This window comes from Camarhynchus parvulus, chromosome 1, assembly GCF_901933205.1.
Source record: "Camarhynchus parvulus chromosome 1, STF_HiC, whole genome shotgun sequence".
Taxonomy (NCBI): domain Eukaryota; kingdom Metazoa; phylum Chordata; class Aves; order Passeriformes; family Thraupidae; genus Camarhynchus; species Camarhynchus parvulus.
Genome location: NC_044571.1, coordinates 53,459,090 through 53,479,029, shown reverse-complemented (window position 1 = coordinate 53,479,029; position 19,940 = coordinate 53,459,090). Strand labels below are relative to the sequence as shown.

Genomic DNA, 19,940 nt, shown 5'->3' with positions numbered 1-19,940 from the left:
AGGTTTGCTGTTGCTATTCTTTCTGTGCACTTATTATACATCAAGGACAAATCTCATTATCGTATCTATTCTTAATACTTATCTTCAGTCAAGCCACCCACCAATGCTCCTCCCACCCTTTAGAAAATAGCATTCCTTGGGATTTAGTGACTGATCTGTAGTCCTATATGAACTAAGTTTGAATCTCCCACTATGTTTCAGGAATGACTTCACTGAAATTGCATGGGTATTCAGAGAGCAAATATCAAGTGGATTTCAGCCACAGCAATATCAAGACATTTGTTAGACTAAAGGAGAGTGCATGAGAAAAAGGAAGGGATGAGCCATTTAAAATTTCAATCTAAAATTTTCATTTTGTAAACCCTCTTCCGATCTCCTTTCTTCTCTCCTTCAAAAACCTGTATGTTACATCTTCTGTATGAGCAAAAAAAAAAAAAGCTACCTGATTCTCCCTTCTAGTCACAATAATCCCGTTTTCCTACTACACTTCCTATCTTCTCCCTCCTAAGCCCCAGGCTTTTTATCAGAAGTCACTACAAACTTCACTAGTAAACTATCACTGTCCATCACCTGCTATGAATTACAAACTCACTGCAGAAACTACTTATGGACCTATAGCTGGCAGGAAGCAGTAACAGCTTTCTGCATCTCCTTGCCCCAAAATAAGAGCTAACACAGACTACATCCTGCTGGTGAGCTGCAATGCAGGTCAGTGCAATTTGCATTCACTGGTCAGTGCCCATTGCTTCTCAGTGATGACTGTTCACCATTGGGAAAAATAGTCACTGCCAGCCACTGAAACGGTATGCAGAAATGGGTCACCAATGGCTCCTATCACAAGATAAGTGGTCACAGATTGCCCAGAGAGGTGATAGGTGTCTCATCCCCGGAAACATTCAAGGTCAGCGTGGACAGGACTCTGAGCAACCTGTTCTAGTTGAAGATGTCCCTGCTCATTGCAGGGTGTTAGACTGGATGACCTTTAAAGGTTCTTTCCAACCCAATCTATTGTATGATTCTATTATTGTGAATTTGAAAATGGCAAATATTGCAATAACAGCAGGTGATACTGATGGGTTCCAGCATGGCAAATCCAGCCTGCAGCACCTGGCCAGATTACAGTAGTGAAATAACTACTTTTGTAAGAATGGACATCAGCATCAATAGTAATTATTAATCAGGTACTGCCCAGACTGGAAAAAGGCTATTACCAGTTAATGATTGGTAGTACCTGTTCTAAGCACATGTAGTCCTCACTAATCAGGCTAAATAATTAATTCTTGTAGCAATGGAGGTTTACCAGCTTTTGTCCTCTTTTTATTATCTTGTGATACCCTGATTATCAAGTTTTTCTCTTATATTTTGCTACAATATCCTCCTACCCTCTCTCTAGGGTTTAGTAGTACAACATAATATTGCAGGTTCATTTTCCCTCTGCCTGCAATAGCCAACACAACTGATTTTCCCAAGGCCTTCTTTTCTCTATCTTCATATGGGTGCACAGCCTATGCTCACTCTAGAAGTTGTTCTGAGAAAAACATCCATAGCTAATTACTGCCCAGGCAATGTTTACTTGCTCCATCACTGTCTGCAAGTTTGAGAGGTGGTAGTCTTGGTTTACGTCAAGAATGAGGAAGGTTAAGGAAATACCTTGATGTGTTACACGCAGTATTGGTTGCCTGAGGTTGGTTTAGATTGTAGTCTTATCCAAGGCTGTATCCTCTAGATTACAAGAGATGTGGGTGTTGTGCAGAGTTCCCCCCCCCCCCCACTTGTTTTCAAGGCTATATGAAAAATTTTTTTATAATGTCCTGTCTAACCAGAAATCCTTTAAGAAAGAACTGGTAAGAAAAGATCTTAAGTCAGATCCCAAAGCTCTAGAAAAATGAATGCCCCAATTTCATACTGTTGTGAATCTCGCATACTATTTTCTTATCCAGCATTTTTAATTCATACTTTTTACTGAAGTCATCAACTTGGTTTGTATTTTGCAAATGTACAAAATGGGTAATGAAGTGAATGGATGTTCAGTAAGATAATTTGAGAGCCGGGAATGAGTAACAGTGCTTTGAATCTCTTTCCAGTGTGTGCAATAATAAAGAGCTGTGGAAATGGCTGTGAAATGACAGAATCACCCCAGTTCAAGTGATCATACAGAAAAGCTTGAAAAAAAGTGAAAAATCAGGCTCTGGGTGAGACATAATGCAAGAAGATAAACCAAATGTACCTTCCTCCTTTATTAACTTAATGAGGTTACCTCTGAATACCATGAACTCTAATGAGACCAAGAACCATCTATTTTAAATGCCAAGCAAACTCCTGCTAAGCAATACACTCTTTCTTTGTAGGGCTAATGCTCTCAAATCCTTATAGTAACTGGCAAGGCTTCCCTATCTGAACCTTTTTTTACTTTGTATTTTGATTATGTGATAAAGCCCAATGAAAAGTTTTGCCTTTACAAGCAGAGGTATGTGTTATTATTTTTTTAATTGATAAACAGCATTGCACTAACATATGTGGAAAGATCAAGGTACACTTTCTTTTTATTATTCCTATTATTGCATTCCCCTACACAACGACACCTTCTTTGGAGACATCATTTGCAACATAATATTGATTTAATGTGCCACTTCATATGCATTCCACATCCTCAGATTAAATATTTAAATTAAATGACAAGTGAAACACCAAGAAATTCAACAAATCATCAGATAGAGTAATCCACACAGGTTATATTTTATAGGAAAAAAAAATCCACAATCAAACACACAAACAAACAAGAAAACCACTTCAGCAGCCACAGCCTAGGCCAGATTTAATTTGCTTGATTGATCTTGAGATCTTTGAGCCCAAATTCATTATTCTCCTATTAACTATTATCATTGTTGGAATTTATAAGGGACCTGTAAACCTATTAAACTGGTCTTAAATGTTGCAATCCATTTATTGAACAGACTAGCAATGAAAAATTAATTATTAAATAACCACCACAGAAAAACATCAGCGGCCTTGTCACCTCAGAGATAGATTGATAGCACGTTACCTTCTGGAAAGGTGGGGCCCTGCAACACTCAAATATAAACCTTGGAAGGATAATGCTGAGTATGTCACTGCAGAAGTCACATTTTTAATTTAATGTTTTATTAAATGTTAGATAGAATAAATTTATCCAGGCCTCGCAGACTCAGTCTTAATAAATGAATTGGCACTCTTTCAGATGTAAAAAATGATCACAGCTTCTCAAGGGCATCGGAAACCCTGAAGCATAAGACACCAGTAAATACAAAAAGCAAAGGCAACATGGACAGTGATATATTTGCAAGCACTGCGGGTGAGCCAACACTTTCAAACTGCTGAGGCTAACAAAACAAGGACAGTGAACTCCCAAAATGGTAAAAGCACCTGCAGTAAGAAGCTGTGCTTGAGTGCTGTTGAGCGCAAACATGTCCACTACTGGAAAAAAGTGGGAAGGGTGTGGGTTTATCACCCTCCTGCTACTATATTTCAAGATATGTTTGTACGTTTAAAATTTCATGAGCAGTATTAATAATTTATTTTTCTCCTGTCCTTTACTTTTCTAAGACTAGACTTTGAAAACAACAGGCATGGAGAAGATATATTCTCTCCCCCCTGTACAGTTATCTATAGAATGTTCTCTTGTGTTTCCCTGTAGAACTGCTGTCATTAGTAATATTTAATCTGGCTAGGAAAAATGGTTACAAGTTCTTAAGTCAAAACCAATATGCCCCTGTCCTGGCACATCTCTCCAGAGACAAGATTTCAGCAAGTGGCTCCATTTGGAAAACATTTGGCTTACATAGGGCAGGACAGCTCGACACTAACACTGAAAGGCTTTCACAGCATAGTTGAGCTGCACAATGTATTTGCACAGACACTAAACAAAGTGATTGCAAATGGCTGTTAAAGTGGCCAGAAAACTGCCCTTCCTCACATTGTCAAACAGAGGAAAAACGCATGGCATGCTTTTTTCAAAGAATCATAAAATGTTGGTGTGCAATAGCTGTCCATCCCACACTGCCACGTATTCCAATGTTAGCCAGCACACAAACAAAGGTTCCAATAAGCAAAACTACAGAAAGCAGTGAGTTGTGCTAAAATTGTCTTCTCCTGCACTCTCTGCTGTTTGAATTCATGCAGCTGGCATCCTCTTGTTGAATACACAAGAGCATTTGAATAAGAAGGTAAAAAGGAAGAGGAAGAGAAACTTCCTTGGAGTCTGGCATTCTTCCAGAAAGCCAGGAAGAAAATTCTCAGCAAGTAAGCACTATAAAAGAAAGTAAATGACAAAACAAAACCCACAACTGGGCTGATAAGTTCTGAATAATGAAACAAATCACATAATTATGCTGATAAGTTCTAAATATATGATATTCTTGGTCTAACTACATGACACTTGCACCTCACTTATGAGTCCTACAACTGATGTGAGAGGAAATTAGAAGGACTTTATTCATCAAAAAGTGAAATGTGACTTCACATAAACATATGGTCGCACGCAAACACAAGCAGTGAGATGAATTTACTACCAGTAAAAAATGACAAAAAAATCAAAGCTGAACTATGCTATATCTAATCCTATCTTTCTTTAGGTGACCCAAGAAAATATATTATAGCCTCAGACAAGCAGTCAGTTTATAACAGAAACCACATATTTATAGGGATTTTTTTTTATTCAAAATGTGAAGAAAAAAAAAAAGAAACAAAAATGGTTTTTCTTCCATTCCATGACAATAACTTAGACAGTGGTCTCTCCTGAAGTGTAAATCATTGGATCCAAGAACAGAAATTAGTTTTGGAAATATTATGCTATGCATTTATATGAAGAAAACATTGGGTTCAATAAATAAATGAGATAATTAATATCCTGAATTTAATTTTGTATATATTTTGGCTGGGATAGAGTTAATTGTCTTCACAGTAGACTGCATGGTGCTATGTTCTGGATTTCTGACCAAAACACTGTTGATACCACCCACATGTCTTACATATTTCTAAGCAGTGCTTGCACAGCCTCAAGACCTCTGCTTCTCCTGCCACCCCACCAATGAGGCTAGAGGTACAGAAAAAGTTGGGAGGTGACACATCTGGGACAGCTGATGCCAAACTGACAGAAGGGATCTTCCATACAACATAATGTGATGCTCAGCACATGAAGCTGGGGGTAGAAGAAAGAAAGGGGGACATTCAGAGTGATGGCATTTGTTTTTCCAAGTCCCATGTGACACATGATGGAGCCCTGCTTGCCTGGAGATGGCCAAACACCTGCCCACCCATAGGACATGGTAAATTAATTCCTTGTTTTGTTTTTTAATTTTGTAAATGCTAGTTTTTAAAATATTTGTTTAAAATGTTTCATTTTGTAAATGTTTTTTCTAAATTTTTAAATGAAAGTGAATTTATCCCAATCTATGAGTTTTCTCACTTTAACCCTTCTGATTCACTTCCCCCATCCCACTGTGGGGGAGTGATCAAGTGACTGTGTGGGGCTGAGCTGCTGGCTGAGGTTAAACCACAACCAGCTTTTAATTATTCTGGTAACAGGCAAACTGCTTTTTTTTTCTTTCATTATAATTCAACAACCACTTTTGTTTTGTAAGTGGTTTTCTTTATTTTCAAATCACCTTTGGTGGTGGGAAGGAGGACAGATTCAGATTTAAAGGGAGATTTGACACAGTTTCAGCTACAAAATGAAGCCTATTGCTTTAGCCATTTTTGAGGCATATGCTGCTTTGTAATTCAGACATGCAAAAAACATTAACATTTTTAAACAAAAATATGTACATAAGCAAGCAAAATAAATGTGTTTAGTGTGGATGTTGTAAGAGAGCAGAAAATCAAGAACAGCATACGTAGCTCAGAATGTTCCAGCTGAATCTAACTTAACGCTCTTAGAACATGACTCCATGTGCTGCCTGGTCCATGTGTCCTATTTCCGGTCTAGATTTGTCAGGACACCAACAAGAGGAGTATAGGAAGTGTCTTTCTGTTGCCAAAATACAAAACTTGCATCATGTGGGGAATGTGCTCTGTGATATTTGCAGAGTTGATATGTCCCATGCTACAGATATATTCAGTGTCTGGCTTCTGCTCCACAGTAAAGAGAAATTTGATAGTGGTCAAATGAAAGGGCTTATCTCTTTACTCAAGAACAAATACAGTCATGTCTGATTGCAGTAGTTGTTACCAAAGGATACATTCCTAATCCAATATATCTGAACAATCTATTGAAGTGACCCAAGAAAGTATGGAAAGTTAGACAAGGGAAGAACGATAAAGTGATAGGTACAATAAGAAGTATTTTTTTTTCTAATTCTTTAACATTTAGGATTTTTTCTAGAACTGTAAATGCCTCAACAATTAGTAGTCATAAACCTTACATAGCTAAATACGTGACACTGCAACAGTTCACTTTCTCTCTATTAGGAGACAAAATTTATGAGCCTATCTAAAGAAAACTATAGCCATTAGAAATCGATTACAGACTGAGATTTTCTGTAGCTAATCAAAAACTGACATGTTCTTGTTGAATAGGATAAATGGCCATATAAATTAATTTCAGTATTTTCAGGCAGAAGGCAACATGCCTAAATACTTCTCTTGAATGTTAGCAAAAAAAGAATGCAAGCTGAAATTAGCATTTCTCTGCTAATAAACAGGGATACAGCTGAAGCCTTCTATACAGTAAGATCAAACAGATTTATAATAACTGGCACTGGATGCTAAATTGCATCCACAATATAATATATACAGTAACATATTTATAATGTCTTCAACACATGGCCCAGGTCAAATCTAACCCCAAATCTTAAATACCATACAATTTAGGAAATCCACATATGATCAAGAAATATTGCCCTAGACCAATATAATGTACTTTTGTAAAAACGGCCACTGAAAATAGATTGATATCAGACCATCTGTACTGTTAGTTACTACAACTGGAAACCCTGAATCTACAGCTGATGACTCATGTATTAGCTTTACCAAAACTAAGCATATGAACATTCAAAACTGTATCAACAGAGTCAATTTACAATAAGTCAGCAAATTGTAAGTCCATCAAAGAGAACAGCAAGGGAAATAACAGCTTTACTAATTTTAACAGAAGAATTTGCTTCCCATTTCTTTGCAAACAATGATAGTTATTTTTTCATTGTGCACTTACTTTAACATGCCCAATAATGACAATTTAATGGAAAATTTCTCAGAGGTACCTAGATCTCAACAGATGATTACGTGTCAGATGTTTTTATCTTACACAAAACAGGGTAATGGATGGTAAGGATAGGTGCAGAGGTAAAAGGATAGGTGCAAAGCATTAGTATGTGTGTGCATATAAATGTCCATACATGACATGAAGCTTTTGTAGCAATCCCATTAAATGCCAAAAAGTCTTGTAAGTAGATGTTAAATACCAATTAAAAAAAAAAGAAAGTCTGGAACACGTAGGATGTGGTTCTTCAATAAACTTTGATTCTGAGGATGAAAAATTGAGATTTGTCATCCTCTTGTACAGTGACTAATGAGCTAATAAATTTACAGACAGATGAATGCAGAATTCTTGATTTCTCTTTAAAAAGGTAGCTACAGCCTAAAGAATTATTTTAATAAAATAGAGAATACAATAAAACACAATAAAACCCATAAATACTGTGAAAGGACTACCTTTTCAAGAACTCTACCCAACCCTCATAAATGTAAATGAAACTGTTTACTGTGGTACCATTACTCATGAGTATTCTCTTTTAGTAAAGGCAATTTTTTAAAAAAAAAGTAATTTCTAAAAGCTGTGTATTATAAATCCTTTCACATATGGAAATTGTAAGGGATTATAGATTGCAGTCCATGTTATAGTAAGAAAGAATTATTATCCTTTGTTACTTTGATCAGGTAATTTTATTTCTTTCTTCTCCCCTTTCCCTTCTTATTCTTCACCTATGAATCCTATTTTTCTTGTAAGCTCTTCGAAGAAGGAATTATTTATACCTGTAGTTTAATCCTCCAGCATTGACTGGAGACTGCAGAAACAATTGCAATACAACAAACGGATGCCCAGGTAGTCACGGTGGAAAGTGTCATACCTACACTATTGTTACAGTTACCTATGAGGACACTTCTTGGTTTGGAGCATGTGCTCTAAAGAAAACTGATCTTCCTTTTGTCAAAGAATTTTTAATGATTTCTAATAGTTTCTAAAGCTCACTGCAGACTTACTTCATTTATTGTCCTTATCACTCCTTTCCTTTCTTCACTTGCCTGCTTTCTGTCCCTCTACAACATATTGTTACTGTAGGAGGTATTCACACTGTCTAACTTTAGTCAACTAATTTAGGGCTCTGAATCACCCTCTTTGAGTGCCTACATCTCATAGAATATGACTATATATGGAATAGACATTTTTAAACTCAGGTGTTCTAATATGTACTTTTTTCAAAGACCCAAAGTAGCTTGGCCTAGGTGGTGTTAATATTCCACTGCATAAAGCAGTTCCTGTCAACAGTAAGCAAATTTATTAAGTGACTGGTTTACAGGTATTTTTGCACTAGCTTGGCATCTCACTTTCCTTTTTTCTCACCTAGATTTAATGCAGTAATCACACTATCTGTAGCAAAGCATAAAAGAAAAAAAATTAAAGAAGATTAAATGCAAATAGTATCTACTAATGGAATTTACTAAAATATCCATAGAATTTAAAAAGCAAATGCCTGCTCAATAAATGGCTGCATTCAGCCAAGGAGGCTGCAGCTGTGAGTAAGACAGTACATCAGTCCCACGCCTAACCACATCTTGACCTTTCTTTTGAGACTGTCAACAAAGGTGCCAATTAGAGCAGTGATTTAGAGCAACACATTTTGCGTTCTGCTAAACACAACTGTTACCAAGGGGACAAAGATCATGCATTTTTGCTTAATACTGGATGCCTGATTGGCTCACTACAGATCTTCCACTGACAACCACTTTGGTAAGCCTCAAAATGAGAAGTAGGTAAGTGCACCACCCACATACTTTTCTTTTGATCTCCTGGGACATAGAAAAGCTTATACTGTAAATATCTGAAGGATTTCCTGGCATATTGTTGATTTTGCTTAGTTTATCATCTCTCTCACACAAACTCAATCATCTAAGAAATTACTAAGTTCTTTTTGTATCAGAACAGTATTAAACTACTTGTTTCCATATATCACAACTAATATATGGCCATAAATTATGCATCGTAATTCAACATAATGAAAGCTGCAATCCAGGTATTCAAACTTAGCTTCTGAAAGCCTCTCCTTCAACCAAGCCATAATAAAAGGCTTAAGCAAAATATGAATCAACTATCAAATTACTTATTTAAAGAATGGTAAATGAGATAAGGTGATGAGAGACAGAAAAAGAAGAATTTTTTTTTCTGTCTCAATTGCAATGTGAATGCATGCAATTTTGATAAAACATAGAGAGGCAAGATGAAAACAATGTATAGTTGAATATGAACTGCCCATAGCATAAAAAATGAGTGAGTTATGTACTAAGAGTAGGGAAAAGACTATGATACAGTCTTAAATACAAGATTAAATTTTATCTTGGACTTCCATTAGCAGGATACATGTTGATGATCTCACAAACAACATAATGTAAAGACCACAGATCTATTTTAAGTGTACAAGAAAATCTTTAGCTGACACAGGCACTCAAAGAATTACTTTGAAAGAAGTCAGGCATTTCTATTTGTGGTTCACTAAAATTAAAAAACCCTATATATATAACAATTACTATTAGCTCATATATATCTAAAGTTCAATTAAAATAAGTGGAACTAGTTTTACTCAATACATTGTTTGACCATCCCAATCAGATCTGCTTCCCCCACAGCAATTTCTATGAACTGATCATCTAAGGAGAAGCACAGGACATGGAATGACAGAAGACATGTGCAAGTAGGTTTTCAGTACAAGTATTTCAAACTGAATCTGTATTAAGGCATACTGACTGACAGTCATGATAGGCCTGCTTACTTGGATCTACCAAATCCTGGGAGGTGGGAAGAACTTATATAACATACACTTCTTTAAATCTCATATTTCTCAGTAAATGTTATGAAAAAAACTTCAAGCATTGGGCTAAAATTTACCAGGCAGTTCAGAGATGTTTGCATGCAAACTAGGTACTGCTACATTAAAATTCTTTTACAGTTAGGCACAGGATTAACAAGTTTCTTTACCAGTTGTCTCTTTTTTAAAATAAGTACTATGTCTTTTGGGGGGTGCGGGTGTGGGGGTGGTGGTTTGGGTTTTTTTGGTCTTATGGTGAGAAAAAGTGTATTGTGTAACAGCAAGCTATGATGTAATTACGATCAACAATTCTGTCTGTATTTTAAATCCTTAATTGCTTCCCTAAAACTAGCCAAGGAAAAAAAAAATCAGTACCTTGAAAATACACATAGTTTTAAAGCTATAAAAGGAAGCTAATTGAACTGATATATTTTTTTAAATTTTAAAGTATAAATTTTATTTGTTTTCTCTTTGGGGATTTTCTTCTCCCCCTGCCTCCTGAAGCTCTAACTTAGTATTGCATGAACAGAACTATGTTATACCTGATTAATGGAATATGAATTGGAACCTAAAAGTTAAAGGCCAATATGATTTCACTATTCAAAATCAATAAAATCTGAAATTTAACAAAAACCAGATGAACAACTAAAAACAAGTCAATGAGTGAAGCTATCACAGCTACCATTTATTTTAAATGACAAGGTAGGTAACATCTATTAAGTTTCCTACTAAAGACTTGCCTTTAAAATAAAATATTATTTATTCAGTAGAATAGGTCTTTTACAGAACTATGGAGATAAATACAATTTTGAAATCTTCAGGTTAGAGAACACTTTCAATTTTATTTATGTTCTTTTTTAATATGGTTTTATAATAAATGGTCAGTAAGAGCTTGAGAATACAATACAAAAGTTTGCAATACTGTATTTAATTTTGATAGGAAGGAAAAGATTAAGTATTTCCACTGATTCAGCCTTGGGTTCCATACCACTTGGGAAAATTCAAAGAAGGCACTCTGAGAGTCACATTTTCAAAAGTCAACAGTCAAGTTCTATGAATGGACAGCATTCACATACCTGCTGATGTTTACAGGTTGCTAATGATACACTAATATACTTAAAAGAATACCTAATATGGAAGGAAATGATGTGGACATCTTGAGAATAGGCAAGATCCAAGTATTTTGTGAAATCTTTCTAAGTATGAAGAGAGAAGTGTCTTTTATTAAGATTCAGCTAGAAGAGCATTTTCTTGTCTAACACATAAATGACATAATACCTTGTAGGTTACCTTTTACTTGCTTTGATAGATTCTCCATTTCTCAAAGTCACATTGGTATGGAAAAAAAATATTTGAAGTTAATGTAATAATTAATGTATCTGTCCATCTAGCTTTAGTGTTTTCAGCTGTTTTCTTCTGGGAACCATATATAATTCTGCTCTGAGAGATTTGACTGGATGGTTTAAGGATCATGGTTTGTCTTACATAGAAAAGTAAAATTAAAAGTGTCAGGAAAAAGTCAATGTCTTTGAAAAATAGAGTGCTGTCATAAAGAAAACAAAACAAAAAAACCCAAATTGAAACAAAACAAAACAAAAAAAGCTAAATACGAAGTGATTTGAGAGTGTTCATAAAAAACAGATTTTCAACAGTATTTTTTTCATAATTGGATGAAATCTGAGCTCCACTTTGATAAAAAAGAATTCCTGTTGTTTTTTACTATTATGATTTTTAGCTTTAAGTGATGTTGTAAGAACTAAATAGAAAAATTGCATATATTTATATCTTTGTGATTGTATATTTGTGGAAAATCCCCAGTAAGGACAGAACAAAATTGTCCCTTAATCAAGTTCTTGATCAAGTATAGGATAGTTGAGTATCTTACACATATACTTCTATGGCTGTTAACTTCAGGTAAAAAAAAGAAAAAGGAAAAAATCCCTAAATTCAGAAAGGTTACCTTTTGTGCCTCATAATTCTATTAGTTTACTTAGCCTAAAGGAAAAAAAATCAGAATTACATTTTGGTTTATATGAAATTGAAATGCAGAGGTACCAAAACCACCACCCAATCCTTCTCCCAGTAGTTACATAAACTCCTGTGATTCAAACTTGATGTTTTTCTTGTCACAGATTTGAGAATGAAACTGGACCTTCCAAATAAACAAGTATTTATGCCAATATCATCCTTAACAGTTTATTCCCACTGTGATATCTCACTTACTATCTTGTACATTAAAGTAATAACTATTGATACCACTCCCCAGAAAGAAGTCATTACTTGGGACTAACAGCATGTAAGGATGGAAAGTATTAAAACATTCTATTTGAAAAATGCAGTGTCTCTTATGGGTTCTGATATCCTGCTACACTGGGGAACATAGGAAGATGCACAGCCTTTTAAGGAAAATAGAGAAACAAGAAGCCTGTCTGAAAATGGGAAAATCTAAATATATTCAATTCAATTCTTATATAGGTTCTAGAGAAGAAAGACAAAAATCCTGAAAAGAAAGAAGCACAGATTCTTCCCTGAAATGCTATAGTGATACAGGTTTATTTCAGATAGCATTTAAATACATATTTATTGATATATTTTATCATTATGGATTTACACGAAAAATAGTGGGATACAGGCTTTGCATAGTGAGTAACAGCTTCCTAGAGGTGCTGAAAAGTATTCTGTGACATTCTCCCAAATGAAAAAGCACCATTGAAAAGGCATATATTTATCTCTTAATACTACTTGAATGTACACACATTTCAAGAGACACATTACTCCACAGCAACTGCAAAGCACAGATATTTTCAGTATGAAGCCAGCACCAGGCACAGTATTGTCACTGCTTTCCATATGCCCTGTTTCCACAAAACTCCGCCGCCAATCATTTAATGCTCTTTTCTTAGTTTTGGTGGGCAAACTGTAAAAGCTGACATAACTTTTTATTAGGTGGCTGCTTATTTTGAAAATCTATTGTGAAACGCATTCAGCTTTGAATTGTGGCAGTGAGCTCATATTTTTGCTATAATTATTTTCCTCTAAATTAACTAAATGACACACAGTACTATTTTTATATTTGATGCAGAAGTGCCATTAATATAACATTATGTTCACTAATAGGTGTGACTATACATTTTATGGTCTATCTCTGTCACTTTCTTATTTTTCACAAGCCCTGTGGTATTTTAGAGCCTTCAAAAATGTAGTGAGAGCACTGAGTTTTCTTGCTATTCTTCCTTCAAATGAGAAACTCTACATTTTCAATTGTGCTATATTTTACTGGTAATTTTTGTGTTGCCGTGAATTAACAAAAAGGTCACAGTGGCAAGTTTTACTGTTACTCTCCTATAATTCTGCATCCTATATTTTACTGTATCGAAGCAGCTTGCTAAAGGAAAAAGAATATATATAGTATAAATACTCTTATACACAGAGATATATATGTGTGCATATATATATATATATATATATAGATAGATATAGATATGTATGTATAATTGGTCCATAGATAGCCATTGATCATATTTTATGTTCTGTCCTCTCAGCTTATCAGGCACCAGCACTAGTTATTGAGGAGTTACTAACATTTTCATGGGCTTGTTCACAAATTAAATACTTGATCCCTGTTGTCACCTGTTAACTGGTGTCAACCTCTGCTCCACCCAAAATACTTTGGATTAGGATTGGGTGGACTACAGTATGGGAAATACATTATTTATGTCAGATAAAACTGTGGGAATATCACAAGAAGTTCTAGCTTTCCTTATAGTTCCTTTACCAAATAGGCAGGGTCTGAGTTGCAGGTGTCTGATCACATTTCCCACCAATATGTTCAGGATCTCTTTGAGTGTCCATTCTGAGCTCAAGGCAGTGGCATGCATCTGTGCAAGGTGTCCCAAGCAGTCTGAGGAGCCTTCTCTGTGCAAGCAATCTTCTTGGTGAAGAAAGGTGGTGAGGTCTGTTGCATACTGTAGGCAGTCAGGGTTGGTGAAGCACACATAGACTCTCTCAGGGAGAGGATGGAGAACACTTGAGAGAAAGAGAGAGAGATACCAGGAAATAAGCAGGCCTAGGGGAGGTCAGGACGTATAAAGCCTCAAAATAAGTTTGCCCTTCCCCTTTCCAACAAGAACTTTAGATATTTCAAATCTTAAAATATCTTGGTTCATATCAGATTGTGAAAGGAAGCCTTGAAAATTAGCAGCTGTCTAGACCATATCACTAGTTTGCTTTTTCCTTATTTTTACACAAAGTCTGAGGTGTAAGAAGTAGATTCATATACTCCTGCCTATTTGGACTGATTAAATTCCTGGTTTTCAGGATTATCACCAAGACAATTCTAAGAACTGTTGTGTTAAAAGCTTGCTCCCATCTTGATTTTGAACGTGTCTGCCCAACATGATGAATTAATTACTTCTCCATTCTCTTTCCTTAATTTCCATACTTGTGGTTGCAAACAGGATAGTTGTCTCTCAAATATTTAGCTTTAATTGTGAAGGCAACTTGGCCCTTAACCTTGTTAGTGTAATTGAATAAATGTGGTGACAACAATGTTCCTCTCAAGAGACTCAGTCTCCATCTCAGTCAGAGACTAAGTAATTTTGGGATAGGATGCAAAATGAAGCAAAACTTTTCTCAAAGATTAAAAAAAAAAAAGCATACATACTGTCAATTTTCACTATAGCGAAACCTCAATGGCAGGGTGCTTCAAGGCACCATACAAGGACCAAGTGTTTAAAATGTGTTAAGTAATGTTAAAAAAAAAAGTGAACCGCAACTTGGCAAAATTTACAAATAACAAGGAAATCATGTTAACCAAGTCTAAATAAGACAGGAAATCAGAGAAAATTGACTCAGGGAGATGGGTGGCCATCTTAAAAGATGTGACAATAATTTATTTAAATGAAAAATAAGGCCTATTTGAAAAAACAAACAAAAACCCCACCAAAAAAACCAACAAACCACCAAACAAACAAACAAAAACCAAAAAAACTAAAAACAAAGCAAAGAAACCTAAATGTGTAATAGATTATTTGTTTTATCAGAGATCTCACTTACTAGCACTATCTTAGGAAAAAATACCTGGGTCTCACTGCAGACAGCTCAATGAAGAGCCCTGCTTGATGAGCAGCTGCAGTCAAAAAAGCACATAAAATTTTCAGATACAGAAGAAATGAGATGAAGAATAAGAAAGAAAGAAAATATGCCATTATATGAATCAATAATTTTCCCTTCTCTGGAATAGTGTGAAGTACTGGTCACCCATCACAAAAAGATATTACTGAATTGGAAAGTATTCAGAAAAGACTGATTGTGATAATTAGGCATATAGACAAGCCTTCATATGAAAAGACTGAAAAAACTGGAATTGTTAACCTTAAGGAAAAAAAAAAAAGATGAATAAGGAGGGATATGATGAAAGTATAAAAACGGTAAGTGGCAAAGAGAAAATAGATCAGGAGCTTCTGTAGTCCTGTGTCTCATAATTCAAGAACAAAAGGACACCAAGTGAAAGTGAAAAGCAGCAGCTCCAAATCCTATAAAAGAACATACTTTTTAATGCAGCACATAATTAGATTATAGAATTCAATGCCACAGGATGTCACTGATGTCAAGACCTTACCAAGACTCAAAGAAGAACTTGGCACTTACAACTCTTGATATTCTTGGGAATTTTATGCTAACTAACTGTTAAAAGGTTTGAAAGAGAGGTTATGTGCCATATTTCATGATTTAAAAGAAAATAATTTTAAAAAGAATTTGGAGAAAAGTTCCCTCTAAGTGGACATTCCCATCTCTGGCTGTCTGATTATTTTGTTCTTTTCTTTGCTTCGTATGTTGGCATTTTCTCTTGAGACATCTGGGGAGTCTTGGAGGGAGGCTGTGTAATAATGAATAACTATTCTGTTCTAATTACTATTATCCCAGTACTACCCCACTATCTTAGTATCTCCTATAAAATCTTGCTATTAGGACTTTGGGCTTCCCTTTTGCAGAATAATTGTCTTATGCTCTATTGTATTCCACTCCATTCCAGTTAGCCAAGTAGATTTGTCACCCATTGTCAATTAGTATAACCATTGTTGTAAGCTATATAGCATTGTGCATGTGTTTGGAGCAACTGTGAAACTTCTAGATGCAGAACCAAATACATTTTTGCTGTGACAGCTATACAATTGATTCTGTGTGCCCCATTTGTCTTCCAGCCCTGTCTTAACCTCCAGCCATGCTATTGACATCTTCCTTCACATTCTGCAGCTGGAAAACATATGCAGTGTCTCTAAAATAGAGGCATTTTAGTTTTTAAACCTCCTATTCTCCACAGCTTACTTACCACATCTTTCTCCTTTCTGCCTGCCTGGCTGCTCAGAGACATAAAGTATTCTTGTTCCCATTTTTGTTATTATACTATTTCTTTTCTAATTCATTAGCTTTTTCTTTACCTATTTTTTTTCTATATGAAGGCTTTCAGAGAAGGTAAACAATGACAGGCATAAGCATAAAAGAACTTCTCAGATCAGATCTGTTAAGTGAAAACTGAACAAAAAACAGGGTGCGAGAAATGCTTGATAGAAGCAGGATCACAGATTTTGAACATCATTCTTAAACAGGTATTCCTCCTTCTGTTATAAATTTCATTACACTCTCAGAGCTGGAAGGGATGGAGGCAAGAAGAAAACCTTTAAGTACCTACCTATGTAGCCAGCAAAATACCTGCTAAATTCTGTGAGGTTTTGGGAGTAACGACAAAGTAAGTGAAGATATTGGGGGTGGGGTCCCAGAGAGCAGCTGTGCTCATACGGCCGGCTGGGGGGCTGTACGTGCCGTATAGAGAAGCTGAATTCAGACAGCACTTACAAACTGGACACCATAGGGAGACTGTGAAAATACCAAGGGATAGCACCTGAAAGAAGAAAGGCAGCCCCAGCTGAGCTAAGATGCGACTAGCTACCGCACAGAGACGCGGTATGTTTTGTCTCCTTCTCCTTCCCAACAACTTCCATCACAGAAGGTTTTCAAGATTCAGTGTGGCAGGTTGCCAGATAATCTCTTCAAAGTTCTCCTTTCCACAAAAGGCTTAACCTTGGAAGGTCTCTTCCAACCTGGGCTGTTGTGGGATTCTATGAATTGGGCCTGTATAATATTAGTACACCACTTTGGCACAGACTATTTTCCTGAACTTTCATGTGCATGCCTCACTAACAAAACATAGTCCATAACTATTTTCTCTTTTTTATATTTTAGGATAAAAATATTAAAGTAGCAGAAACAGGTAATGTTCTAACTCTCACAAATTGAGCTGGTATATCACACACAATGCAGATTAAAAACACCATGCAGATTACCTATTTGTGTTGTCTTTGGGGCATCCACATTGCACTCAGCATATGGTTTAGATATGCCTGAGGGTTTACAGTTAATTTACAAGACTGGTTTTAGGCTGAGTTCAATCCACAGGACATGTGCTGAGGACGCTCAGGCATAAGTATGCTATTGTAGTACAACATTCAATAGCAAAAGAGGAGGAGCTGACTAGCAACAGTAAGGAATTTAATTTTAAAAGTCTAGAAGAAATGGATCCTATATTATGTGGGATAATAAAAAGCATGAATACTTTCTAGTCTACAGGAATATGAGAGTTTTTTTCCCAATCTTTGAAAATTTACAAACTTAATTCTCATTGATTACAATTTCTTCACCATGAAACAAGGAAATACCTTTAATTTGGAAGGCACCTATGAGCGAAATAGTGCATTGTATTTTTTAAGTACTACCTAAATAAAAGAAATACTCAAATTATGCACAAATACTGTATTTTCAGCCATATTTTGCCAATTTTATTTTACTTAAACTCACCCAGTTTTAAATTATCTTCCTTCTTGAAAATTCATATTCTGAAAAGAAGTAGGAGACAACCTGATCGGGAAGAGCAGATTTACCTAAACGATCATTATTTTGCAACAAAAAGTTACAAAAAGTTTTCACCTAGATGTTTATGCTCCCTTTTCAAGTCTGCCAGTCTTCCTTTTGAAGTCCTCTGTTCTGAATATTGTCACCACTTATAAAGCATGCCCTAAAGTCAAGAAACATTTTCATTTAAACAACTAATATATTTACTGAAAACCATTCTAACAAATATGCTTTCTCCTTTTTAGCAAAGAAAAATAAATGTCACCCATCTATTAAAACAAAAGATAAAATGTCTCGTTATGGTTATGCAAATCTAGGTTTCCCATATTACCTCATTCATGTTACACAATGCATGCTATCTTCCTGTTTTTCATAGTGAAGTTAAACAACATATTGTACCTTTTTTTTCCCTATATCTCGTATTAGGTCTGTGTTCTTTTGTTATGAATTGTGTCTGATATAGACAAATACACTTCTTTTACCATTTAAAAAAAAATTATCTTGAAAATTTAAGTCAATTAGACAGAAATGTTCATGGAATGAAATATGGATGGGATAGATTTCAGCATTTTGGTTAAAGGAGCACTTTGTTTTGTTTTCTGCCACTGCAGGGCACTTGGTTTTGTTTTCTGCCACTGTATACTTGATAATGAGCTTTGGAAGAAGTACCAGTGAATACCATTCCATCTGCTTCCATTATGGTAAATGTCTTTTAAAAACAGAAAAGAGAATTTGTGCCTATTTTAAAAGACAAAAATTAATGTGCAGAATGTTATAAGACCCATTCAGCTCTTCTAAAAAGTGAACCTTCTAAACCTGGACTTTCACTTACCCAATTACAAGTTAGGTTTCAGGAGTAAAGGTGAAACTAAGACATCTTCTTAAAATAAAGGCCTACTGAGTTTTATGCTCTCCAATCTATTACAACTTTATCTATTTAACAGAGAAAATCATATTCAGTCCTATGCAGAGCTCACAGGCTTGCATGTAGCTTTCTCTACACTTTATTTGGGATTTGGCATACACGACACTTTATCCTCAATCCAAAAGTGTTTTTTTTTTTCTGTTCAGTGCAGAGATTGAGCTATGCTTAATGGTTTTGAATTGGTTTCCCTAAGGCTGAAAAGCTCCTTTTTTTCTTAGACATTTCAATCAGGAATGGTGTGGTTGGAAGACGCCAACGGCAAAGTACAGCTTTTTTATTCTGTAGTTTTCATGAGACTATAAGCCACATTTCCATGAAAATTGTTAAGCAATCAGAAAAGCTTAAACATACTTAATATTAAGTCTAAACATAACTAATACCTAACTATAGTTATAAATGTAACTTTCACTTAACATAAGTATATGGTATGGTATATGCACCTATGCCTTTAAAAAAGAAATCTTAAAATAAACGACAGCATCCCAGCATTAGCAAAGATAATAACAGATTCTCTGCTTCTGTTGTCCTAGCATAAATTTACCTCTGGGCATTACTGCACAGAACAGAAGCTGTTACAATTCCCTTTGTCCATATTAAAATTTTCCAGTATTAAAATATAGGTAATATCAGATTTGTAATGGCTTCCACAAAACCACTCATGTATCAAAATCCGCCTCTATTCAGGATTCCAAAGAGAACAAGGGTCCAGATGTGCAACCCTCATCCATATAATTAATCCAGTGATATTCACTGCTTAAATATAAACAAGCAATTACTTAAACGAGGTGTTTGTAGGATGAGGCCCGAAATTGTTGATTTTTGCTCTTAGCCAGTAGTTTGTGCATGTATACCTTCCTATTTTTTTAAATAATTTTAAATTTAAAATTCTAAATCCTTTTACATTTATCCAGGAAGGTCAGTTTTGGAAGTTTTAGGTTTATAAGGGGAAGTTCTAATATGATAAGGGGGATTACAGAGTGGCCATCTTATGCTATGCAGTGGACAATAACTACATAAAATATCTTGGGTTTTTGTTTCCCCTGGGATTAAAA

At 35.4% G+C, this 19,940-nt stretch overlaps 1 protein-coding gene across 8 annotated transcripts in view; it reads right to left on the bottom strand.

Annotated features, from left to right (window-relative positions):
- The window catches only part of PCDH9 (protocadherin 9), a 670,749-nt gene that overhangs the window by 477,996 nt on the left and 172,813 nt on the right, over positions 1-19,940 (bottom strand). Inside the window, exon 3 of one of the 8 annotated variants that reach the window (XM_030965070.1) lies at positions 5,458-14,081. The exons of the other annotated variants lie outside the window; for them this stretch is intronic. Coding sequence (XP_030820930.1) covers positions 14,061-14,081 — 21 coding nt within the window. The 3' untranslated portion in view covers positions 5,458-14,060. Of the gene's footprint in view, positions 1-5,457; positions 14,082-19,940 lie in introns of those variants that run through there. 8 annotated transcript variants of the gene reach the window in all.